Source organism: Anolis sagrei, chromosome 2, assembly GCF_037176765.1.
Source record: "Anolis sagrei isolate rAnoSag1 chromosome 2, rAnoSag1.mat, whole genome shotgun sequence".
NCBI classification, from domain to species: Eukaryota; Metazoa; Chordata; class Lepidosauria; order Squamata; family Dactyloidae; genus Anolis; species Anolis sagrei.
This window is the reverse complement of record NC_090022.1, coordinates 239,936,464-239,962,195: the sequence shown is the minus strand read 5'-3', so window position 1 is coordinate 239,962,195 and position 25,732 is coordinate 239,936,464. Positions and strand designations below refer to the sequence as shown.

The 25,732-nt window shown below is 37.7% G+C and overlaps 1 protein-coding gene across 2 annotated transcripts; it reads left to right on the top strand.

Moving 5' to 3' along the window:
* Positions 1-482: 482 nt before the first annotated feature.
* Positions 483-24,639, top strand: SNX2 (sorting nexin 2). 2 transcript variants are annotated; one of them, XM_060761961.2, is made up of 16 exons: positions 483-693; positions 6,765-6,882; positions 8,528-8,691; positions 9,310-9,376; positions 9,528-9,571; positions 9,657-9,798; positions 12,232-12,310; positions 13,586-13,661; positions 15,561-15,674; positions 15,910-16,003; positions 19,125-19,330; positions 20,577-20,720; positions 21,162-21,173; positions 23,418-23,498; positions 23,588-23,659; positions 24,173-24,639. In XM_060761961.2, exons 1-16 carry the CDS (start codon positions 586-588, stop codon positions 24,221-24,223), a joined length of 1,572 nt encoding a protein of 523 aa, XP_060617944.1. In that variant the 5' UTR covers positions 483-585; the 3' UTR covers positions 24,224-24,639. The 2 variants fall into 2 exon arrangements, with proteins under 2 accessions (XP_060617944.1, XP_060617945.1); XM_060761962.2 differs by lacking the exon at positions 21,162-21,173 and having other exon boundaries at positions 484-693.
* The last annotated feature ends 1,093 nt before the right edge of the window (positions 24,640-25,732 follow it).

The window sequence follows — 25,732 nt, the reverse complement described above, 5'->3', positions numbered from 1 at the left end:
ATTATTCCCAAAAGGAATAATGTAATCTTGAGAATTGCAGAGGAAGACCAGTTGCATAGAAGCCTGGGAAGTCTAGTTCTCCCTGGGTTTCAAGGGAAGCCATCAGGTTTCACCTGTAATAATAACCACTAGGCATCCTTGTTTCTCTTCTAAGGTTTCCCTGGTTCTAATATGGTAGATGGGATAACTGATCAGCCAATAAAAGAGCTTCTGGATCATTTTCCTTCACCAGCCACATCTGCTCTGCTCCTCTCTGGCCCAGACCTGCTTTGCCTTATTGCCTTTTGGCCCAGAGTTCCATTCCCACCCCTGACTCCGCCCACCTGTCAATCACACCTCTCTGACTCCGCCCACTTCGGCCTCGTGGAGGCGGAGGCAGCAAGAAGGGAGAGAGAGGCTGGAGAACGGGGAGGGGGGCGTGGCCTTGCTGCTGCTTCGGCTTGTGCCCGTCACGTGAGAGGGGGGAAAGGGGGCGGGCCCCGCTCGCGCGTGCGTAGTCACCTGACTGTCGGCAGCTGCCGGAAATCTCGCGCCTCCGAGAGAAAGAGGGAGGGAGAGAGAGAGAGGGAGGGGGCCGGGGAAAAGATGGCGGCGGAAAGGGAGCCCCCTCCTCTCGGCGACAGCAGGCAGACCGACTTCGAGGAGCTGGAGGACGGCGAGGACCTTTTCACCAGCACCGTCTCCACCCTGGAGGTAGGCGGCGGGGGAGAAGACGAGGAGGAGAAGAAGCCGAGGCCGCTGCCTCTCAAGTTTTCCTTCCCTCCCACGCCTGTCAGCGGCCCTTCCATCCTTTGGCCCTTCTGGCGGGCATTGCTGTCACCGCCTCAGCTGGTGGCCTGGGCCTCTCCCCTTCCTGCCATGCCTGCTCCCTTCTTCCTCTAAGGCAGTGGCTCTCAACCTGTGGGTCCCCAGGTGTTTTGGCCTACAACTTCCAGGAATCCCAGCCAGTTTACCAGCTGTTAGGATATCTGGGAGTTGAAGGCCGAAACATCTGGGGACCCACAGGTTGAGAACCACTGCCCTAAGGGATGAAGGCAGTTTGACATCCCTTTAACTGCCATGGCCTAATGTTATGGACTCCTGGGAGTTATAGTTTCACAGGGTCCTTAGACTTCTCTGCAAAGAGTGCCGGTGCCCCCACTAAACTACAGCTGCCATGATTCCGTAGCCTTGAGCCATGGCAATTCATTCTACATTGTAAAGTAGTGGATTTAGCCTATGAAGCCCTAAACTAGTGGTTCTCAACCTCTGGGTCCTCAGATGTTTTGGCCTTCAACTCCCAGAAATCCTAACAGCTGGTAAACTGGTTGGGATTTCTGGGAGTTATAAGTGAAAACACCTGGGGACTCAGGTTGAGAACCACTGCCCTAAACGGTTCTGGCCCAGTTTACCTTTCCAAATGTTTCTTCCCCTATGAACCAGCTCAAGTGTTTAAAATCTTTTGGGGAGGCCCTGCTCTCGGTTTCACCCTCATCGCAGGTGCGATTGGTGGGGATGAGGGACATGTCCTTCTCAGTGATGGCCACCCAGGTACCCGGTGGTGCAGTGGGTTAAACCCCTGTGCCAGCAGGACTGAAGACCGACAGGTCGCAGGTTTGAATCCAGGGAGAGGTGGATGAGCTCCCTCTATCAGCTCCAGCTCCTCATATGGGGACATGAGAGAAACTTCCCACAAGGATGATAAAAACCTCAAATCATCCGGGCGTCCCCTGGGCAACGTCCTTGCAGACAGCCAATTCTCTCAAACCAGAAGCGACTTGCAGTTTCTCAAGTTCCTGACATGACAAAAAAAAAAAACCAAGTACAGAACTTCCTCCCCAGCAATATTAGGGCAGCTTCCACCCTTCTCCCTGGTTTCCAGAAAGAAAGTTAAAACCTGGCTTTGGGACCAAGTGTTTGAGGAGTAGCACAACCACAGTGCAATATCCACAAATCAGCTTGGACTATGGTTGTGGGATTAGGTGCTTTGTTTTAATTGTTATTTAATTGTATTTATATGCTGTACTTTCTGATTTTAATGTTTAATGTGTTGTGTATTTGTATGCTTTTATGTTCAATGTGGCATTGACACATTGCCAAACTGGAAGCCACTCTGAGTCCCCTCTGGGATGAGAGAGAGCAGGGTTAAAATTCAGTTGATAAATAAATGCATTCTTCTCTTCCATATCACTAGGCTGTTGTTTTCCCCACTTTTCGTTGTATTTCACCTATGGCACTGCCCACAGGTTGAGTATCTTTATCCAAAATGCTTTGGAGGTGAAGTGTTTGGGATTCCCCCCTCCCCTCTAGATTTAAGAATATGAAGATAGAACCAAAGTCTAAACATGAAATTCATGTATGCCTCCTATACACCTTATAACATAGCCAGAAGAAGTTTTTTCACAATATTTGTAATACTTTGGTGCTTTGAGACAGAGGTTGTGTATATTGAATCATCAGAAAACAAAGGTGTAACTATCTCAGCCACCCATGTGGAGTATATTTAATAATGTTGTGCATGATCCAAAGGGTGTGACTTCATTGTAGGTAAAACTATTCATGAGCCATGCAGTTCAAGTGCTGTTAAAATGCATTAATTCTACAGTGTGTATTTACCCAAAGTTTGTGTACGTTGAACTATCATCAAACAAAGCTCGTGCTATCTCAACCACCCACATGGATAATTTCGAAGTGTTTCAGAATTCTAGATAAGTGGCGCTCAACCTGTACTTCTTCTTTTCATGCTGAGTGAAGAAATAGCCACACATCATTTTCTTTACAAAGCCAAATCTTTTGTTTCTCAATAGCGTAAGAGTTTCCTTGGTTAAAACCACTCATAACTATTTGTGCCCACCAAAGCATCAAATTCCACTTCTACTTTCTCTTTCCTCAAAAAAAATACCTGTCAAGCATTGGAAAGTATTTGACAACTTTGCATGGAGGCCCACTATGTTTCAATAAGATCATGCAGGATTTTGCAGCAAAATTATGTTGGTAGAGGATATAATACTTTTTTGTAGGCAGATAGGGTAAAATATATGTTTGTTAATCTGTAACCTTGTTTTATTTGTTCAGTTCTCTTGTATTCAAACAATTACTGAAACTATGTAGCTTGTATGCTTCTCTGCCCTTCTGAAAAAGCAAGTGTATTTAATAGTAGCTCATGAGTCTGTATGCACTGTTTCTTGAAAGGTGATACTTACAGCAGTTGAAAACTTGTAAATCTTGCTGGAGACACTTTAGGCTTTAAAAACATGCAAAACACTCACAAACTATATGCTGACTGTGATTTGTCAGCAGATTAAGTTATGACCTTCCTGTTCTTGTTGACTGTCCTGGCCCCTTTTTCAGTGGTTGATACATGAAAAACATTGTACATAGAGTCATTTGTCATAAAATGAAGCATTGCTGTTATCTTTCAAGATGCTTCCTGGTCCTGAACTTTAAGGGAACCAGGATGTTTAACTTATTTCCAGGTTGCCAGTGTAGAGAGTAAGGGAAGTAGATTGTAAAGGAAATAGTTTTCAAGAGAGTTCTGTTCAATTGAACTGTTTTCTTTTGCCCCTCTCAGTTGCTCAAGCTTCAACAACTTAGTATAAGCACAATACAAACAAACATTAACACATATAGCAGTTAAATTTGAATCCATTGTAGTTCACATTAAACTAATTATGCAGGCTCTCATCTTTCTTCCTATACAGCATTTTATCTTTCAGATATGCTATAAAGATATAGTACCTTAATTAGCTCATAATCGTACATCTAGGAACTGAGTAAAACAGCAGAAACTAATGTGGATTTCTGCTGTAGAATTACAGTTTCTGTGCTTATAGAAGGCATTGACATGGGGGCTATTAAGGCAAAAGTGCCATTGATATGAAGGAGATTTGATATCTGGCATTTTTTTTTTTTTGGCATTTCTAACTAAATTGTATCTTAAATTATTGGTGGTACACCAGAAAGGGGTTTAGGTGGTCGAATGTTGTTTCCTAGTTAGTGCATGATTTAGAAACTAGAGGCCTATCCAGACAGGCTATATATCCCAGGATCTGATCCCAGGTTTTCTGCTCTAAATTGGATTATATGAGTCCACACTGCCAGATAATCTGGGATAAACAAACCCTGGGATCAGATCCTGGGGCATAGGGCCTGTCTGGAAGGGCTCTCGGTTTCTCAGGTTCAGTTATTGCCAGCATCTCTGTCCCACATCTTTAGGCACTGAAATGTCACTGATTACACTAAACACTATTGTGGAGTGGTTTGAAATGGGATGCCCCTTTCACTGTCCTTTAGTGAAGGAACACAGCAAAATCAGAAGTAAAATATTTGAATACCTACTCTATATATCTATCTCTCTCTATATATATATGGACATCTTTCTCAAATTGAGCATGTTTCTGGTGTTTGTGTAAAGCATTGATCAGGAGCGGCTTTGTTCTGTACTGGTCACGTGTATATATTTAAAAGACATGGATTGTGAAGTCACATGGGAAATTAGAGTTCTCTCTTTCATAGACAAGGGCACTCTGGAATTGCACTGAGAGTGCTTTGTTGAATGAATTTTTTTCTGACTGGCTTCCACAGTAAACCAAGCACAGCACTGCATACTCCAGTGACTAGGCAACATATAAACTTTTTCCTACCAAGAAAGCTATTACAGAACAGTTTATCCTGGTGGTGTGAGTCTTTCAGGTATCATGTGGGTCAGTGTCTAGATGCTTTCCTAACTGCTTACAGTATAGGAAGGTTTCCTTTGTGACCAGTGGCAGCTATCCCAGGGCAATTGCCTAATATATAGTTTGCATTCTAAGTCAAGTGGCTGATCCTTTGTGGCAAGTGAATCTGGTTCCTGTATGGTCTGGGATTCCTGAATAAGCTTCTAACATCTTTTAATTTGTATCATCCTTTAACTTGGTGGTATAAGTACAGAAAAGAAAGCTTGTTGGGCTCACACACATTCTCCCCTGTCCTATATATAGATTGCCATACTCCTTCTGCAACTGGCTAGTGTTATTACCTGGAATTTTTTAATGTTGGCAGTGAGGACGCTCTTTATCTTCCAAAGCTTACAAAAATGCCCTATAAATGCTAGATTAAGTAGCACTTCACTTCACCCTGTAGAGAAAGTTCAATGCATTGAGTCTGCATTGCCTGTTTAGAGCACTGAGTTTTTTTGAAGTTTGAGATAGGAACATCAGTTCTCTGAAACAATGGATGCATATAGTAGTGTTCCAGTGAAAACAGCTGACAGTATATTCAGAATGCACAAGCTCATTCTAAAAGAATTTGTTCCACAAAACAGCTTAGGATTGCTGGTTCACATGGCTTTAAATCAATGGGATGCTATAATATTAAACCTATCCTATATGCATTTTCTCTTTTTCCTCTCCACTCTCCCAGCAGCTCACCACATCATGGAACTGAAGGAAGGAAGGAGCTTTAATTGACCTGCTATTCTGTATATTTTGTATATATGATGTTGTTTAGCTACTGTGATATGGCATGTATCTGTGTGTGAGGAAAATAGACTGTAAATAGGTGATAACAAAGTGTGAACTCCATGCTCAGAGGCTGCTTGCCACTTCCAATGTGTGCTCTTGTGCCATTTATTTTGTGGGCTGCATTTATGTGTCTCACTGGCTACTGTTGAAACCAGGATGATAGTCTGGGTTGGTGGTTCTCAACCCATGGGTCCCCAGGTGATTTGGCCTACAACTCCCAGAAATCCCAGTTTACCAGCTGTTAGGATTTCTGGAGTTGAAGGCCAAACATCTGCGGACACAAGGTTGAGAACCACTGATCTAGGTAGACTGTCAGAGTTGTTTGACAGCAGAATATGCTGCCTCAGAGTGTCTCCTTTTCTAGAGGTTATTAAGCAGGCTGGATGGCTATCTGTTGAGATTGTGTGATTACACAGCTGTGAGTTGGACTGGATGGCCTTTGTGGTCTTTTCCAATTCTAGTATTCTATGACATTTGGACTGATCTTGCAGGATTTTTCATATTTTCATAAGATGTATGTATCCCAAACTATACAACTGAACACTTAAAACACAGAGAGACATCTGTCTTTAAGACTTACTAGCAGCATCTGACATCAAACTAACTGCCATAGAAAAACAATTATGAGAACCTAACCCAAGTTCAGTTGCTGGCAATCCAATCCTTTTTTTTTTTTTACTTCTTGGTATTGTTAGGATTTTTACCTTTCTGAAATATAGCAGCAACGTAGACATAAATTTTGTAGCAGAGTCACGTGGAAAGCCTTACTTTTGAAAGTTTTTGAAGTTGATAAAAGCTTAATAATTTGCTAAATAAATAAATGAGGCAGTTACGTAGAGAATTTTTTTTGTGTTAAGCAGCATGTACTCAGTAAGGCACTTAATATTTTAGCTTTAAAAGCATGCTTATTCTAAAATCAGAGCATTTTGCTGCTCAACAATCAAGAAGGGGAGCAGTAAGATCAAAATAAGTAGGACATTTCTATAAGTAGGTACTAGATTACACTGTCATTTGTATTTTACTGAGAAAACAAATTAACAATGTATTGGAATATCCTTCAGAAAAAAACAGTTGCAAAGATATTCCCCCCCCCCTTTTTTTCTGGGTTAATGATTAATGTTTCCTCTAGTATGTTCTTACCTAAAAATCTAGGAAATGGAAATTGCTGACAGTGCTGCTTCTAATGCTGTTTTTCATGTTTTGTGCTTGTGAATGATCATATTATGAAATACAGTTACTTGAACTGCTGATACATTACTTCTCAACTGTTACATCTTTCCATAGTCAAGCCCATCATCTCCAGAACCAGCCAGTCTTCCTGCTGAAGACATCAGTACAAATTCGAATGGTCCTAAGCCTGCTGAAATCATACTAGATGATGACAGAGAAGACCTTTTCGCTGGTAACTTTTTGCTCTCCTCCTTCCCACACTTTCTTTTAAAAACAGAACATTCAGATTACTTCTGTTGAAACCTTGGTTGTTACAATGTACATTTCATGAGAACTGAGAGTTCAAGGAGAGAAGTAATTGATTGAATTATTTTAAATGGCTTTAGAAACATAGAATTATATTTTCTATCAACACTTAAAATGGATCTCAATAGATAATGGCATTATGAACATTTACTCAAAGTCTGTCTGACTGTCTCTCATGAATGTTAATGTGAAATCCTACATAGGCCTTATTCAGACTCAACTACAAATTCTGGTTTGTTGGCAACACAAATGCTTCTGATTAAGTATTGGGTATGTGTATGCATTTTTTTCCTATACGTTCTTTGTAGAGTTTGAAACCTGTTTCACTCTTTAATTCACCACAGATTCCTATGACATTCGAAAGTGCAAGTGGGCTTTCACTTACACAGCTTCTGGAAACAACTCTCTAGCATTCATTTGAGCAACACGATATATACCCATGCTAAATCCACTGTAGTATTTTAGTTTAGTTACTATTTTATATTTGATGGCAACCATACTTGCTATATTGATTACACTGATGAGTTAATGGGACATGCATTTGTTCTTATGTAAACTACCCAACCTTTGTTTCATGATTTGTAGGCTGGGCAAAGTGGGCCTATAAAGTCATGCCATATGTTTTTTCCTCTTCCCCACACACTGATTTCTTTTGTCAATTTGGAAATGCAGGTTCAGGAAACAAAAGATATTCAAAGCAATTCCAGTAACAGCTGATTTTTTTCTGAACTGCTGAAAGTGCAAGCTTTCAGGAATCAACATGTTTCAATTGTGTGTGTGTCATTTCCTTGTTCTCTGCATTCCATATTTTGGGCTTTCTCGAGAAGCTTCATGAAATGTAAAACTGAGTTAATTTGTGGGAAATTGTAGCCCACTGGTAGAGGCTGTGCTTTTGCAGTTCCTAGCATCTGAGAGTAGTAAAACCTTTGTCTGAAGCCCTAGAGAGCCATTTCCCAAACATTTTGGTCTGCACTGTGTTAGATAGACCTTACTCAATATAAGAGTTATCTGTATATATTCATATGTTTGACTTAATAATGGCAGCAATTAGAACTTTTTTCATAAAATGAATATATTGAAATTTAATAATAAGCAATGAATAATGTGGGTTGCTGTGAGTTTTCTGGGCTGTATGGCCATGTTCCAGAAGCATTCACTCCTGACATTTTGCCCAAAACATCAGGAGAGAATGCTTCTGGAACATGGCTATAAAGCCTGGAAAACTCACAGCAACTCAGTGTTTCCAGCCATGAAAGCATTCAACAACACAATAAATAATGTGTTGGATTGCTTGATGTTGGTGTTACCAAATTATACTTGTAACAGTTAGATTTTTGAAAACTTCCTAATTTTTTCTTTACATTTCTGATAATATTACAAATAATGATTCCATTAGATTTTCTCAATGGCTTCTTCTGAATTCTAGATTCTACACAACAGAATGATGAAGATAGCTATTCTAAAGCAAAATGAAAGATGTGCAGAAAAGAACAAAAGGAATTCAACAGAAAGAGTCTATTATCTGGACAGTGTTTTTGTGAAATTCATAAATCCCTTTTTTTTCCCCCTAGAAGCCACAGAGGAAGTGTCATTGGACAGTCCGGAAAGGGAACCAATACTCTCATCAGACTCTACTCCGGCTGTCACTCCTGTTACTCCGACTACACTAATAGCACCCAGAATGGAGACAAAAATTGTAGTGGCCCCTGTGGATTTTGATAGATCCAGGGAAGAGGTACTGAATAAAGAGACAGCTGTAATAAACTACTTAACTGTGTAATAAACACAGTTAAGCAAATAATTAATCTTCCAGTGAGCAGAACTTCAAAAATTGTCAAAGCGATTCTTTTGATTAGCCCCCAAACATACTCTCACTTGCTTTAAATGGACAATTCTTGAGTTAACAAAGGTGTGCTCACATTTATACATATAATGGTGGCATTGAGATTTAGATGTGTATGAAGCTGAAGCAGTTACATAGCTCTAAGTTGCTTCTATACTTTTCAATATTCTAAAAGTTTGTAGCTCTGCTAACCATAATTTTTAAATTTTCAAATGAAAACTTTCTCATGTTTACGTGAGCAATAACTGGATGCACTCCCAGGTGCTGATTCCAACAATCTATTACAATTTGTTTTTTGAATAAAATAAATGGCATGTATTGTATTTTTAGTCTCTGATAATTTATTTGTGTTTTAATTATGGCTAAATTGTTGGCTAGCAGTGGAACTAGATTGCTGGTATAACCACATCATTGTTTAGGATTTCAAAGTTTTTGACGAGACATCACTTTAACCTAGTGAAATGTATTTTAGTAATATTTCATAATTTAAATATCCCATGTTTCTTCTAGATTGAAGAAGAAGCAAATGGGGACCTGTTTGATATTGATATTAACGTGTCAGATCCAGAGAAAGTTGGTAGGTTTGAAAACATTACACTAATGAACCCATACATTATCTGTTGTGAATCCATTCTTTATATCAATAGCTTAATATCTGACTAAATCTGTGAAGAGCATATGTCCCAAGATTTCTAAATGCTGACTTTTATGTCTGTGTGTTCCTATAGGCGATGGCATGAATGCTTACATGGCTTATAGAGTAACAACAAAGGTAATGTTGTAATTACAGAATAATGCAGAATTTATGCACTATATACATGTTTAAAATCTTAAATTGCCTCTTTTTGTATTTTTAGACCTCTTTGTCTATGTTTCACCAAAATGAATTCTCTGTAAAAAGAAGATTCAGTGACTTTCTAGGCTTACACAGCAAATTAGCATCCAAATATCTGCATGTTGGATACATTGTGCCTCCAGCTCCAGAAAAAAGTATTGTAGGTAAGTGTATTATTTGGCAAATTACCTTTCTCTTAAAATGTGAAAATTTTACTCTCACTTAAAGAATGTTTAGAAACGTATTTTATTCAAATTGTTAAGTGTGCCACTACAGAGTCAGGGAGTAAGAAAAAGGAAATATTGAAACTAAAGTTTTTAATTTTAAGCCATATTTTCTATTATCTACTTAGACATATCTTAATTTGATGGGCCTATATTATTGAGTACCAGCTTTGAATGTCTGAGATTAGCTGTAGCTTTCATTTATTACAATTGAATCTTACATTTTGATTTATTTGTTCCTATTGAAAGCATGTTTTGTATAGGTATAAGGCAAGTGTACCAGAAATAGCCTCAACTGTTCCACGTTCGTGCATAAATCACGTGAATTAAGAATATAATTCCCTGTAGTAGTGAAATTGGTGCTCTGATGCTGTCAGACTGAGCCAAAACATGCTAATGAAAATCAGGCAATAGATATGAACAAGGTTGAGGCAATCCTGGTTTTGTATAAATATAGAGTTTAAACGAGGTGCGGGGAATGCCGTGGTTGGAGCATATCTGGATTTCGATAAGGCCTTTGGCAAGGTCCCCCATGACCTTCTGGCAAACAAACTAGTCAAATGTGGGCTAGGCATAACTATGGTTAGTTGGATCTACAATTGGTTAAATGAACGAACCCAGAGGGTGTTCACCAATGCTTCCTCTTCATCCTGGAAAGAAGTGACGAGTGAAGTGCTGCAGGGTTCCATCCTGGTCCCGGTCCTGTTCAACATCTTTATTAATTTATTGTCGAAGGCTTTCATGGCCGGAATCACTGGGTTGTTGTAGGGTTTTTTGGCTATATGGCCATGTTCTAAAGGCATTAATGTTCTAAAGGCATTAATCTTTATTAATGACTTAGGTAAAGGGCTCGAAGGCATGACCATCAAGTGTGCAGACTACACCAAATTGGGAGGGATAGCCAATACTCCAGAAGACAGGAGCAGAATTCAAAATGATCTTAACAGTGCGGGTGTCCCTGAACTTTCCCCAGACTTAACAACATAATGTTCAGAATATTGACATTTGGTCAAGTATCTTTTTTGTTTAGCAAAACTTAAATCTGGACTAAGATTTTAGGATATAGTGTCCCAAAGATGCTTGTCAGACAAGCTTTATAAAAATAGAGCTGTGTATGTTTCTTGATAGTATATCAGTTCAACCCTTTCTAGAACTTCTGTTGATGGCAGCAGGAACCACAATATAAATAATGACCCAAATGATCCTAAGTGATCATTACTCAGATGACATGTAAACTGTTCTTCTTGCAGTTAAATTGAGAGTAATTGTTAATCCAAGGTGGAGAAGCAAGTATCACTATTTTGAGCAAACTCAGTTCTCTTTACATAATGTGTCGGAGAAGGGAGGGAAACTTAAACCAGCATAAAAGCAATTACAGGCAGTCCCCAAGTTATGAACAAGATAGGTTCTGTAGGTTTAATCTTAAATTGAATTTGTTTGTAAGTCAAAATAGGTACATTTTTAAGTGTAACTCCAGCCACACACACACACACATAGCATAGGGACAGGTTAACACTCCTGTGGTCTTCGTTATGCAGTCTGTGTCCCTGTTCAGAAGATTTAACCTCACTTTCTGTCCCTGTGATAATAATTGGATTGTGAAAAATTTGGCTTGTGGAAACACGGATTGGTGAGAGAGCTTCAGTTGAGACATCTTTCCCCATGATAACAGTTTCAGGAGTGAATTTCCCTTCCTAGGGGTAGATTTCTCTCACTTCCTGTTGTCTCACCCCCGTTCTTAACTATGAGTTGTTTGTAAATCAGATGTTTGTAACTCGGGGACTATCTGCCCTTTGCTTATCATTCTGTTGTTTGATCCACCTTCATATTTGTTCTTGTTTCCCCTTTTACAACAGAATAAACCTTCCTTTGGGTCGTTTGGAAAGAATGTTTCCAAAATACAAATTAATTTCTGCTAAAGTTTCTTAGCTGCTATTATTTCTTATCCAGTTGTATGTTAGCACTGATGTTATTCTACAGGGTCTCTGATTACTATGCAAAACTATAACATTTTTTACTGAGATCTGAGTGGAAGAGGCCGTAGTAAAATGTTCACCTTGTAGTTTGCTTCAGACTGTCATGTAAACGTGAAAGTTCATTATTGGCGTTCTTAATTCTAGCCGTCTTTGTGTATTTTTTTTTCAAACTCTGAAGTTTACACAACAAAATGTAAGAGTCTACATGCCTCCCTAGTCTTTCCAATTATGGTTTCATAGTTGAAAATTCACATTGTATTGAAGTGTGATAAATGTTAGACATGTTACTGTTTACCGGAGGGTGAAGCATGAAGCAAATTAAAAAAATGTCTTTCTACAACTTTAGCATTAAGTTTATCAAATTGTAAAATCTATACAATATCTTTTTTTCCCAAAGGCATGACCAAGGTGAAAGTAGGCAAGGAAGATTCTTCATCTACAGAATTTGTAGAGAAAAGAAGAGCAGCATTAGAAAGGTAGTAATTTATTTCCATGACTATTCAATTAACTTGTACATATCTGATTCTGTGTAATTTTGAGTTTGGGAATATCTGTCTTCTAGTGATCACATTGGATAACCCCCGAAAAATGTAACAAACAGCTTCTAACATTCATCTGTTATAGGTCCTTGTGTAAAACATCCATAGACAACTGTTTAAGTAATTTGTCTATATAACAAATAGTGTGCATTATATTAAGTATGCCATCTTCTTCTCTGAAAGTCTACCATTGGAATAATCTGTTTTGTACATTTTCAATTGTGTTGCTCTTTAAGTGTGAACTAATTTGAGTCATTCCTGAGACAAAAACAGGATTATCATTACCATCATTATCCTGCCTTTCTTCCCAAACTGGGACTTGAGACAGCTTTCAATTGAAAAACAAAATGGGATTAGGGGCACAGGACCTAAATGAAAGTGAAAAACTGTGAATAAAAACATTTTTTTAACCTGAGAGAACACCTCTCTAGGAAATTCTAGGTCTTCCAGGATGGTTCTGTGGTTCAGTTCTGCTGGAAGCTGACTATAAAATCTCACTGGAGGACCTAGAGATTCATAGAAATAACATTTTAATCAACCCCATGAATAATAGATCTGCAAAAGTAAAAAAAACACAAATGTGGAGGGATGACTGTACAACTAAAAACGTACACAAAGTTAACATTAAAATTGGATTAAATTATAGGTTTAATGTCAGTTACAGCTATATGAGACTGTGAACAGGACTGCATTACCATCGTTATCCTGCCTTTCTTCCCAAATTGGGACTTGAGACAGCTTTCAATTTAAAAATAAAATGTTCAGTTTCTGTTCAGTTCTATAGCTTTGACGGTGGGAAAATATATTTTTGGTATGCATTAATTGCTCGTTAGTATGCATAACTGAACGCTAATAACTGGTGGTTTCAGAGAGGCAAAGGAATGAAGGAGCATTGAGACTGAACTATCCTCTGAGTTGAGGTGGTGAGAGTATGACTTTCCTGATGTTGGATTGCAATTCATGTCAGTCTCAGACAGTATAATCAATAGGGTGTGATGGTGGTAGCTGAAGTCCAACAATATCTGGAAGGCCAGATATTCACCTTCCTCACTCTAAACCTGAGAGGCAACCTGTTTTCTAATGCAATTTTTAAAGCACACAGTCTACCAAGCTAAATCATGAGGGACAGTATTGTGCCCACAGGTTTCTTCTATGTTTGACAAAAAATTCATGCCAAGAACTCTAAATCTGATCTAACTTTTAAAACCATAGGTATCTACAACGAACAGTAAAACACCCAACCTTGTTACAGGATCCTGATTTAAGGCAGTTCTTGGAAAATTCCGAGGTACCTGAATTTTTGTTTCTCTTTTAAGCTATAGTGAGTTTTCACACAAAAAATATACCATTATCGTGAAATATATTAATCTGATCTTTCTCTGGAGTTGAATTATTTTAAGCTAGAAAGGAATTACCAGACACTTGATTTAATTCAAGACACGTGATGAATATAATTTCTCACAAGCTAAGTAGCTTGATTGAACTCTTTCTAGTGCCCCTATCCTACAGTTAGTAGTAGGTGATTAGTGGAAACTTCCTCAATAGACTGGAACCTTGTGCGACAAGAACACAAAAGCTTCCAGACAGCTGCATAGCAATTGGCCCATGAATAGACGACTTCAGGCACCAGTGTTATCAATCTGGCACCTTTCATATCAAAGTGGAAATTGTGCTATATATGTGTGCTAAAACGTAGTAGCTACTTGAATAACTGTTTTGCATCATATTTTAACCTTCTAGTTACTAAAAAAATCCCAAAATGGCTTTGTGAAAAATAATTTAATAATAAATAAATAAATAAATAAACTTTATTTATATCCTGCCACCATCTCCCAAAAGGGACTCGGGGCTGCTCACAAGGTACTTCAAGTGCAGTGTATATAAAATAAATGATTAAAGTGCCAGAGTGTCAACCTCATATAGGCCCATTTAAGCCTGCCTGAGACCAAAAGCCTGCTTAAAAATCCATGTTTCTAGGCAGGACTGGAAGGATTCAAAGGTGGGGACTAACCTAATATCTTTGGGAGGGTAATCCAGAGCGGGGGAGCCACTACAGAGAAGGCCTACTCTCTTGTCCCCACCAACCGCACTTGAGAAATTGGTGGGACTGAGAGAAGGTCCTGCTGCCAATCTCATAGAAAAAGATTCAGATAGGGCTTTGTAGGTAAAAACATGCACCTTGAATTGAGCCCGGAAAATTGTTGGAAGCCAGTGGAGCTGTTTTAATAGGGGCATAGCATGTTCCCTATAGCTAGCTCCAGTTAGTAATCTGGCAGCCAACCTTTCCACAAACAGCAGTTTCCAAACCATCTCCAAAGACAGTCCCACATAGAGTGCTTTTGGATGTATCTTAAGCAAATGCCATGTCTAAGGGCAAATAAATTATATTCATGGCTCTGATCTATAATTCACATGGGGCTTTTCAAATGTTCCCTACCCACCCACTCCAAAACCTCCATTTCCAGATCAGAGAACTTTCCAAACAAAATTTTGGAAAATTGTTTATGTCTACAGTTGCCATTTTTTTTATGGCAACTACAGACATAAATTATTGAAATGATATGCCATCAATAGAGTAGTTTAGAGGCAGGAATTTTTGTGAACTGCAGCCACCTTGTGAGAGATGACGACAGATGTGAACAACCAGCTAAAATCTGGTTTTGCACTCTGAACTGCAAGTAAAGACATTGATGTGGGTAATATTCATGTTTTAGGGAATGAAAAATATCATACAGCAGTTCACAATGTTGGTGACAACCTTCAATATGAACATAAGAAGTCGCGATAACCTATGGTTTCTATGTGCTCAAAGCATTTTTAGCATAAACCTTCTGTTTCTGTACTTGTAACATGGCCACACTTCCCGTGAATCGCCCTTAAAAGCTACTGCAGCTGTTAGTACACAGGTAGCCAGTTAACTTACTTGGCAATATCGTAACAACTTTTGACAAATGGTCTCTGTGTTCCATCTAAATGTAAAGGTGCAGAAGAAAAGCAAATTGAAAGTCCATTTTTTTAAGTTTTCCTCTGAGAATGTAAAAGTAGTAAATTTAAGAAATTAGGTTCCAGTATATTGAAATGTACGAGGGGAAAGAAAACACTACATCCTTTTCAGTCCCTTTGGTGCCCAGTTAAACCTCCAGCCTTTTAACCGGTTTGTTTGCCCTTATTTGTCATTCAATTCCAGCTGCCGAGAGCAGTTAGCACCCAGGCTCTGAGTGGAGCAGGAATATTGAGGATGGTAAACAAGGCTGCCGACGCTGTCAACAAAATGACGATCAAGATGAATGAATCGGATGCAGTAAGAGCTGATTTTTCGACTTGAATAATGAGATGAATTAATGAGGCTCAACAGTTGCATTTTAAAGCTGTAGGAGTAGAAAATGGGATATTAATTTACTTATTGGCTTGAATTGTCAACTGCATCAGTTGACCACCATGTTTATACCCAGTTAATTTGTTTCCTTGAGAAAGGATGTGGGTTGCAATGGTAACACAATTTGTAATAGTTGATTTTTTCCCCCTCTTTTTGCCAGTGGTTTGAGGAAAAACAGCAACAGTTTGAAAATCTTGATCAGCAACTTCGGAAACTTCATGGTAGTGTAGAAGCCTTGGTTTGTCACAGAAAAGGTAGCTATTTAAATCCAAGTTTTCACATTTTAATAAATGCTATTGTCATGATTTAAGCATCTCTTGAACATTTTCTGCAGATAATTAAATATTTTTAATGATGAGGTTAGCTACATTGAATTAATACCTCAAATATGGAATGTTCTGTTGGAAGCTTTCCAAGAGTTCAGAGACTCTTTTCCCTCAGTGTATATTTTCTATTAATTGTTGTTTTCAAAATATAACTAAATTAATGGAATTCATCAGCAATGCTTTTTGTTGTTGTTTATTCGTTCAGTCGCTTCCGAGTCTTTGTGACCTCGTGGACCAGCCCACGCCAGAACTCCCTGTTGGCAATGCTATGCTTATAATATTAATCATGCTTCCCTTGAATTTATTAGCTTACTGTCTCAGTAGTAAGCCTGCAGCAAAAGGGAGTGGCATAGATGCTTAAATCTTTTTTCAACAGTTGGATGTGTAAGATGGAGAAGACACTTCTTGGCTTTTGTCACCTTTGCTTCAAATCAATAATTCAGGTGTTCTCACTTTCTCTTATTCCCTATTGATTGTTCAGAATCTTCACATATCACATCAATCAATAATTGAAAAATAAATCCAACCTAAAAGAACTGGGTAGTTTCCTCAGAAGCTAGAAAATATAGTTTTTGGATGTCCTCTACCACAAACCATAACACTTACCATATATACTCGAGTATAAGCTGACCCAAATATAAGCCGAGGCACCTAATTTTACCATAAAAAACTGTGAAAACTTATTGACTTGAGTATCAGCTGAGGGTGGGAAATGCAGCTGAAATAGATACAAATAAAATTATATTAATTGAGGCATCAGTAGGTGAAATGTTTTTGAATATTTACATAAAATATAGAAGACTGGGCGACTTGGAAGGTACTGAGCAGACTGTGCTCTGGCATCATGAGATGCAGACTCAATCTTAAGAAATGGAGCCAGAAAGTGGAGTCCATGACATGAGAGTGTGGAGAAGAACAAACCACAGACTACCTATTACAATGCAGTCTGAGCCCAGCCACATGCACAATGAAGGACCTTCTCATAGCAACACCAGGGGCACTCCAAGTGGCCAACTACTGGTCAAAAGACATTTAATATAATGCCAAGGTTCTAAACTTTATGTTTTTTTAAAAAAATACACTACAACTGTACCCTTAGTTCACTTCTGATAAAATAAATAAATAAATAAATAAATAAGTTTAAGATAAGACTGTCCAACTTTGATTATTCTAATCTTCTTCAATATAAATGTGCTTTGTATCCTTCCAATAATAGAGTAAAATAATAAATGTAATAATATGAATAATAATAATAATAATAATAATAATAATAATAATAATAATAATATAGAGTAAAATGATAAATAACCCTGAAAAACTCAAGCTTATACTCGAGTATATATGGTACTTTGCTTCACTTGTCTATGTTGTTAATATCTAAAAGAATATGAAGTTCTTCTGCCTAATATTCCAGATACAGAAGACCTGCCTGGAATTTTAAACAGACTCAATATACTGAAGCAGAAATACTCATAAAATATTTAAAAGCTTAATATATCCTTTAGACTGGCATTTTAGATGTAAGGTATATCTTGCCACATGCTTCTGTGACTCATTAGAGTCTATCCTTGGTCTTACATTTTCCTGGTGTTGTAGTGGATGAGACAGTAGACAAACAAACTTATGACTAGTGTATAGAAGATAAGTGTAGAGTGGCAAGAAGGAACAAAGTTACACCATGCACAGTATTGAGAAAGGAAAGGCTGAAAGGTTAGAAGCAAATCTGACCAGAACATATTAGGAAGGCAATTATTACCTGTTTCTGGATAGGTATACGTATCTCTGCTGTCTTACAGATCTGGCCCCCACCCCACCTTTTTCCCTTTAAAGGTAATCCCCTTTCTGGGGTAGACTCTGTGAGGGTCCAGTTCTTTTCATTATGATACTGATTTTTCCCAAGATATTCCTTGCCATTAAATTGATTTACTTAAAAAATGTCTCTTTGCCTTTCCAGACTGTGAGGAAACTTATGTAATAATAATAAATGGCATTTACAGTACAATGTACCATCAAATGCATAGAAAACTGCTAGAAACTATTTGAATAACAAATCTTTTTGACTCATGGCTTGAGCTTTTTTCATTGTAATGTTCAGTTCCTGAATATGGATGTTTATACATTTGTATATTTATAAAGCATATTTATATAAGGATGTTGATTCGGGTTCTAAATGTATGTCTATCATAGTCATTCTTCTTATGAAGTAGAAGTAGATCTAAACACCAATTAGACTGTACTATAAGAGCCAAAACTGACAGTTTAGTATAATCCTCAGATGATATAAAACACAGTTATATTTCTGTCATATAATTTTCACAGTGTCCTCTCTTCATTGTTTAATGTTAAAGACTCAGTGTAGACTCTGACAAATTAGTTTACATGAGAATTCATTTCAGGCCTCATCATCTTTTAATGCTTAGTGCACTTTTACACAGTCAGATTCTTAAAAAGATCTTTTTGTAGTCAATTTTTGTCAAGTGGTAACAGGAGAAATCTGTATCTCAAAGTAAAGTAGCAAGCTCTAATCATTTTGACAATAGATTTGTATGTGACTGCATGGCTTGCATGTATTCTTGTGGTCATAGCTAAAGGTTCATAATGGAACCTAACATTAAAAATATATATATAAGGGGGTATGGGAGTGATGGCCAAGGAATGAACAATGAGTCTAGTTTTATATGAACTTGACTTAGGTTTAGCTGATAATTTGTTGTAGATTTCATACAAGCAAAAGGATTGATCACATTTGCATCACATCTTCTCTAGGTTGTGGGAAATAAATATTTAGTCACTTTTACAGAAAATCTGGGAGAGGCAAGGGTTGAGTGGAATGCTTTATTTGTAAGTCTAGAAACTCGTGATGAATGATTGTATCAGTTCAGCTCTTATTGCTTTCAGTGGTTTCCTCTCTTGGGCCAGTTCTTCTGTCCTTGCACAGAATATATTATTGGAACAAAATGCTAGTATGTATAAAATGGCAATTTGAGGACTTGCACTTTGTGACTCTCTGCCTAAGTGTCAGTTTTCACTAGATTTATTTTTGTTTCAGAACTTTCAGTCAACACAGCTGCCTTTGCTAAAAGTGCTGCAATGTTAGGGAACTCAGAAGACCACACTGCTTTATCAAGAGCTTTGTCTCAGCTTGCTGAAGTTGAGGAAAAGATAGATCAGTTACATCAAGAACAAGCATTTGCTGACTTCTATGTGTTCTCTGAGCTGCTCAGTGATTATATTCGCCTTATTGGTGCAGTAAAAGTAAGCCCTCTTTTAAAACTTCATAACATTCTTGCAGTTTATGTTAAAGGCCATAATATTTGTATAGTAGAAGTATACAAATAAGGATTGTGCTATAATAGAAAGCAACACACATAATTACAAAAGTAAATATAGACCTGTGGATTTGATTCAGTTGCACTCCATCTTTCTTTAGAAAACCTTAGGAACAACTTAACCTAGCATCTGTGTTGTCTTATATATTATGAAATTATTTGATTGTATTAAAACTCATAACATGAATCAATAATATGTTTTCCGTTTTATTATAGTAAGATTATTGTCTTTGCACAGTTCTTTGGATACAGCATAACAGAACAATGTAACTTTAATCTTTGTCCTCCTTTTTGTGGGGAAATTTCAGCAAGTTCCCCAAACTCAAAGGTCTTGTTTTCTTTAAATCGTATCATATTGTTTCAGAGTATTACAAATGCTACTACCATTTGGGGCCGTGGTAGCATAGCAGGTTAAACTGCTAAGCAGCAGAACTTGCTGATCAGAAGGTTAGCATTTCGAATCTACGGACAGGGTGAACTCCCATTGTTAGCCCCAGCTTCTGCAAACCAAGCAGTTCGAAAACATGCAAATAGTTTTCAATAGGAGTAGATCAATAGGTTCCACCTCACTGGGAAGGTAACGGCACTCCATGCAGTCATGCCAGCCACATGACCTTGGAGGCATCTACGGATAATGCCAGCTCTTCAACTTAGAAATGGAGATGAGCACCACCTCCCAGAGTGAGACTCAACTAGACTTAATGTCAAGGGGGAACCTTTACCTTTTACTACCATTCATTGTAATATATTTATTTATATCCTGCCTTTTTCCCACTTTGGGACTCAAGGCAGCTTTACAGCAGTTTAAACAAACATAGCTAAAATTGAGCAACATATCAAAATTAAAAATGTAATAAACTATAAAAAAATTAAATCTGTTAAAAGCATAAGCCTTTAAAAAGAACACAGCAAATAGAAATTTTTGCACATTATGCAACACCCATTTAATACATGGTGAGCATAATTCCTTTAATGCCTTCATAAATTCCAGCCACATTATATTATTATTATCATCATCATCATCTATAATATTACTATATTATATGGTAGATTACAGTGTACTGTTAGGTGAATCAAACCCATTTAATAGTTTGGGATGCTAACCTGACTTCTAAAATTGAATCTTTTGAAGATATTTTCTATCTTTAAATACTGATGTTGCTGCTTTACAGAGTGTATTTGATCATCGAATGAAATGTTGGCAGAAATGGCAAGATGCTCAGGTCATGTTACAGAAAAAACGAGAAGCCGAAGCTAAACTTCAGCTTGCCAATAAACCTGACAAATTACAGCAAGCTAAGGATGAAATCAAAGAGGTAAATTTTGGGATTTTTTTCTTACAGAGAATAAAATAATGCTTGTTGAATATAAGGCTGATTTCTCTCTTTCTGTTCATTGGCTTTAATGCTTTATTTTTAATAGATTTTAATCATTGCTTCTGTGTTCCATTACCACCAAATTGAGTAACTTCATCATAATAGTTGGGCTCACATGAGACTTGAAATGAATACTCATTCTGATGTTTTGGAGTGAGTTGGAGACTTCAGTGTTTGTAAAGTATCAATCATTGAATTTGGATTCGGTTTTCTGCTTCAGAGCCTGCATAGCTACAAAATGCAGATGTCTATAAAATTACTGTTTTACTTACAAATGGAACACTTCCATCCACAGATACATATGGTATAACTTCATTAAAATTGTCAAAACATATTGAAGTTATCATAATCTCTGCACTTTTTCTATCATGCTTCACTAAGGAAATCGAAGAGGTAGGATAACATATTTCCATGCTTCTTTGTCCTGTTGTGGCTGCTTCATAGGTTGCATATCAAATGCAAACTGATTTGCAACTAATGTACAATAATTCACTCATAAAGTAAAATATTTTTATCAGATAATTTCTTTTCTCCTTATAAGAGTCTTGTGTGTCAAACTAGCAGCTTTAAAACTCTGTAGGCATGATCTATTGTAACATACTGAGGTGTAACATACAGTATTCATGTCTGGATAAGTGACAGGAATTAAGTGACAGGAAATGGGCTATGCCTGTCTTAATCATAGTTAAGTTTGTTATGCATGCTTCCAATGTCATTAAAACATATCAGGATTCTTGCAGATCCAGAGTTTGAAACAACTGTGATTTATCAAGTACAGCAGCTAAGTAAACAGCTATTGACATTGGTATGAACATTTGCATTAACTCCGGTTAAGTTAGTCATGAGAAGTGAACATACTCCTACTGTTCTGCTCCTATATGGTTAAAGGAAACATGGATGCACGATTTCAGTATTTCTATATAGAGAGAGATAGTGGTTTTTTCCCCAAAAAGGTAGTATTTCTCCTAAATGGTTTACCAGAAGCCTGGGTCTCCTATTTGCTGAAACACAGCTGCTTGGAATTTATGATGAACTGTGGTTAAAGTAGGCATAAGAGGGTGAACCTCTGATGATAAATATTTTGGAGTGTTTTGACATCAAAATACTGAGATGTTACATTCTCTTCTGAAAGCAAACATTGTTCACATTGCATTCATGTTGAGTGCTGTATGTGTAAGCTTCATCTCACTGCCTGCATGTAGCTGAAAAGCTTTCCATAGTGGTTTTTGTGATGAAAGCTTTGAATTGCCAGTTTGACACAGTCATTGCAAATGCCACCTGTCTTAATCCATACTAACATTCTAAAGGAATTATTTTATTAATCAGTGAATGTTACAATACTAGATTTCTTGTATTTATCGATAAATGAGATATTGAAAAATTGTGTTGAAAGTATTTTGGGTAGCTATGGATGCATAACACCGGCCAACACACATTTTGGTGTCCCAAATATTATACATGCTTTTAGGTATAATTGACTTGCTGACTTCAAAAATGGCACTAGTTCCCTCCTATCAGATGTAGTTTTTGAGACACAGAACATAGTTGCTCTCTGCTTGCCCATAGAAAACTATGGTAACCACATCTAAGAAACTATTCTGTCTATGCAATATAATTTTTTGAATCAGTGTTACAAAAAATGACCCCAAGAACAGGCCTAAAACTAAGACACCAAGAAATATTTGTGGTTGGGCTGTGAATCAATCTTAAAATTCAATGGGTGAGGTACTGTAACTTTGTGTAGGTCTACAGTATACAAAGATGGACACTAAATGGTTCTGTTAATCCTGAAGTGGCATATATGGCAAGTGGCACTGCATTTGAAACTAATGCAGACTTAGCTGAACTGCAACGTGGAGAGGAAAAGGTATTAGCAATGTAGGAGAAGGATGGGAAATTTTGTCCCTACATGCTCTTGGGAGATGTGGGTTGGGGACACACATCTGGGGACACACAGGTTTTCAACCTGTGTGTCCCCAGATGTTTTGGCCTACAACTCCCAGAAATCCCAGCCAGTTTACCAGCTATTAGGATTTCTGGGAGTTGAGTGCTAAAACATCTGGGGACCCACAGGTTGAGAACCACTGCTTTTGTACAACCCCCCCTTAGCCTGTTTTAGATTGGGGGAAAAACTTTTTAAATCCTCTTCTGTACAGAAAAGGACCACCAGGGCTTGAAACAGAGCAAACAGACATAATGAGGCACAGTTGTTTCAGGGTGAGAATATTGTGGATTGGATAAGATTCAAGGGAGAGAAAAAAAGGCCTCTGGCCCCCAGAAGTTGCTCAACACTTTTAGAGAATATGTGTTAGTTCCTTTATGTGACATAAGTAGTTACATTATATTTCATTCTGCTTGCTTAATATATATCAAGAAAAGTTCTGTAAAAGCTTTATCTTGGTTTGGGGATCTGGGTGATACAACAAAGTTAGCTCTTAAGTTATTCTGCTTCTTTTTTTCAGACCTAAATATGAAATGTATTTTCCAGTATCATGTTATCTCTGTAACAACCCTCTGATTTAAGACAAAGGGGAACTTATCTGAACAGAACCAATGTTACACTGCTGGGAACTTGAGAATACTTTGTGTTTGTATAAAATAATTACATTTATTATTTTTGCACATTTTTTCTTTTAGTGGGAAACAAAAGTTCAGCAAGGAGAGAGGGATTTTGAACAGATCTCCAAAACAATACGAAAAGAAGTAGGGAGATTTGAGGTATGTGTTTTTGTAAATTATTTTAAAATATAGAATAATTTGTTGAATGTGTAAACAATTGAATGAATTCTGCCTTTTTTTACTAACAGAAGGACCGTGTGAGAGACTTCAAAACTGTTATAATCAAGTATTTGGAATCATTAGTGCAAACACAACAGCAGGTAAGCTTTAATTTCAGATGTTCATAGCTAATTTGCCCATTTGATTTAGGGCTAAAGGCTAAAAAAAAATCCAATATGGTGCTGTTGTACAGGATAGAACATCTTTCCTTTTATCTTCCTCCTAAACTGGTATCATAAGTATTAAACTGAAGGATTTGCCATCCATTCGGAGTAGGCTTTTGGGGCACTTGGGAGGGCTGCAGTGGCAAGGGAGGGAGCCATAGAAGTATAGAGTTGGATGAGAGTCCAAGGGCCATGTGGTCCAAATGCCTTCCATGCCGGAAAACACAATCAAAGCACTCCCAACAGATGGGCATTCAGCCTCTGCTTAAAAACCTCCAAAGAAGAAGACTCCACTATGCCCCAAGACAACATATTCCATTGCCAAACAGTGATCATACCCCTATGCTGAATATGCCACTGAAAGATGTAAGAAAACATCTGATTATAGAGACATATGTTAGTTGTATGTAAATGAGAAGCTGTAATGCTTTCTTTCTTTTTTCCTCCAAGCTGATTAAATACTGGGAGGCATTCCTACCTGAAGCCAAAGCCATTGCCTAGAAAGAAGACTTTCAAATATGAAGACTCTCTGGATGTGTGTCCCAGTCGAGCTAAATTCCACAGTGAAATCACTTTAAAGTCATCCAAATAAACCACTATATATTTTATGAATTTAACATGTGGCTTTTTATATACTACAGCATTTTATTAACAGCTGCATGTCATGACCCTTTTTGAAGTGGACTGTGGCATGACATTCTGCAATACTTGCTGAATTGAACACTATTTGTGTCTTAATATTTGCACTAAAATGTGCGATGCAAGGCCAGAAAGTTATTTTTGTTCTTTACAATATGTTCTGTCTACTTGATCTTTATGAAACAAATTGCATTTATTAATGTTCACATACACATTCCTATACATAATCAAGATTTTGTGATTACAGTAATAAAGGGATGTACCTTGTGAAACATTAATCATCAGTTTTGTTCTTTTTGTTCATTTCCTAGATTGTTTAAGCAAGGTTCATACTTGGGTGTCAAATAGTAAAACTGCATATATTCTAAATTTGTTCAGATTTTTAAAATCTTAAATTATCAAAATTAAGTCACTTTACTTGGATCGAAGTTTATTTTAGGACAGTGACACTGCAAGACATAATTGGTTTTTAAAACACTGAACTGTGGGATGGTTACCAAAGGTAAGCCAATTGCTATCACTGGAGTGCTCTTTGATATAGTAAGGCTCCAGGGAGAGAAGCTATTTGTGGTAATTTTCTCAAGACCCCTGTACCACTTCTCATTCTGTTCTGAAAATTCCCCAGACCTTCTATAGCAGACCTTTTTCGTTGTCAGGAGCGACTTGAGAAACAGCAAGTTGCTTCTGGTGTGAGAGAATTGGCCGTGTGCAAGGACGTTGCCCGGATGTTTTACCAGCCTTGTGGGAGGCATCTCTCATGTCCCTGCATGGCGAGCTGGAGCTGACAGAGGGAGCTCAACCCACTCCCCAGATTAGAAACTCTGACCTGTCAGTCAGCAGTCCTGCCAGTACAAAGGTTTAACCCATTGTGCCACTGGCTGCTTCATCTTCATAGCAGATGAAGAATGGAGTCTATAGGGGAAGGGAGAATTTCTGAAGGCTAACACCCTTGTCATGCATCTCATGGAAACTTCCACTGAAAGATGCTTTAAGGAAAAGGCAGGATATAAATCAAAGAAAGAAAGAAAATCCCATCAGTTTTATAAAGTCAATTGAACATTTGATTGTTAGCCCAGGGTACTTAACAGGATTTTTATTATACCACAAATGATACAGGCCATGAGATGTCAGCTATTTTCAAAATAGAATTGTTTAGACTCAGATCAGCATATAGCTGAATCTTTCATATTTTACACCAATATAAGTACCTAACCAAGGGCTGACTCTGCTTGGATTCCAAGCCCAGATAAATACCTTTGGGATATTTAAGGCCCAAGACACAGGATTTCTGTACTTGTGTTCCCTCTAGTTGTGCTATGTCACCCAACATAAGAACAGACATGACACTGGGCAGCAGATTGCTCTGTAGTG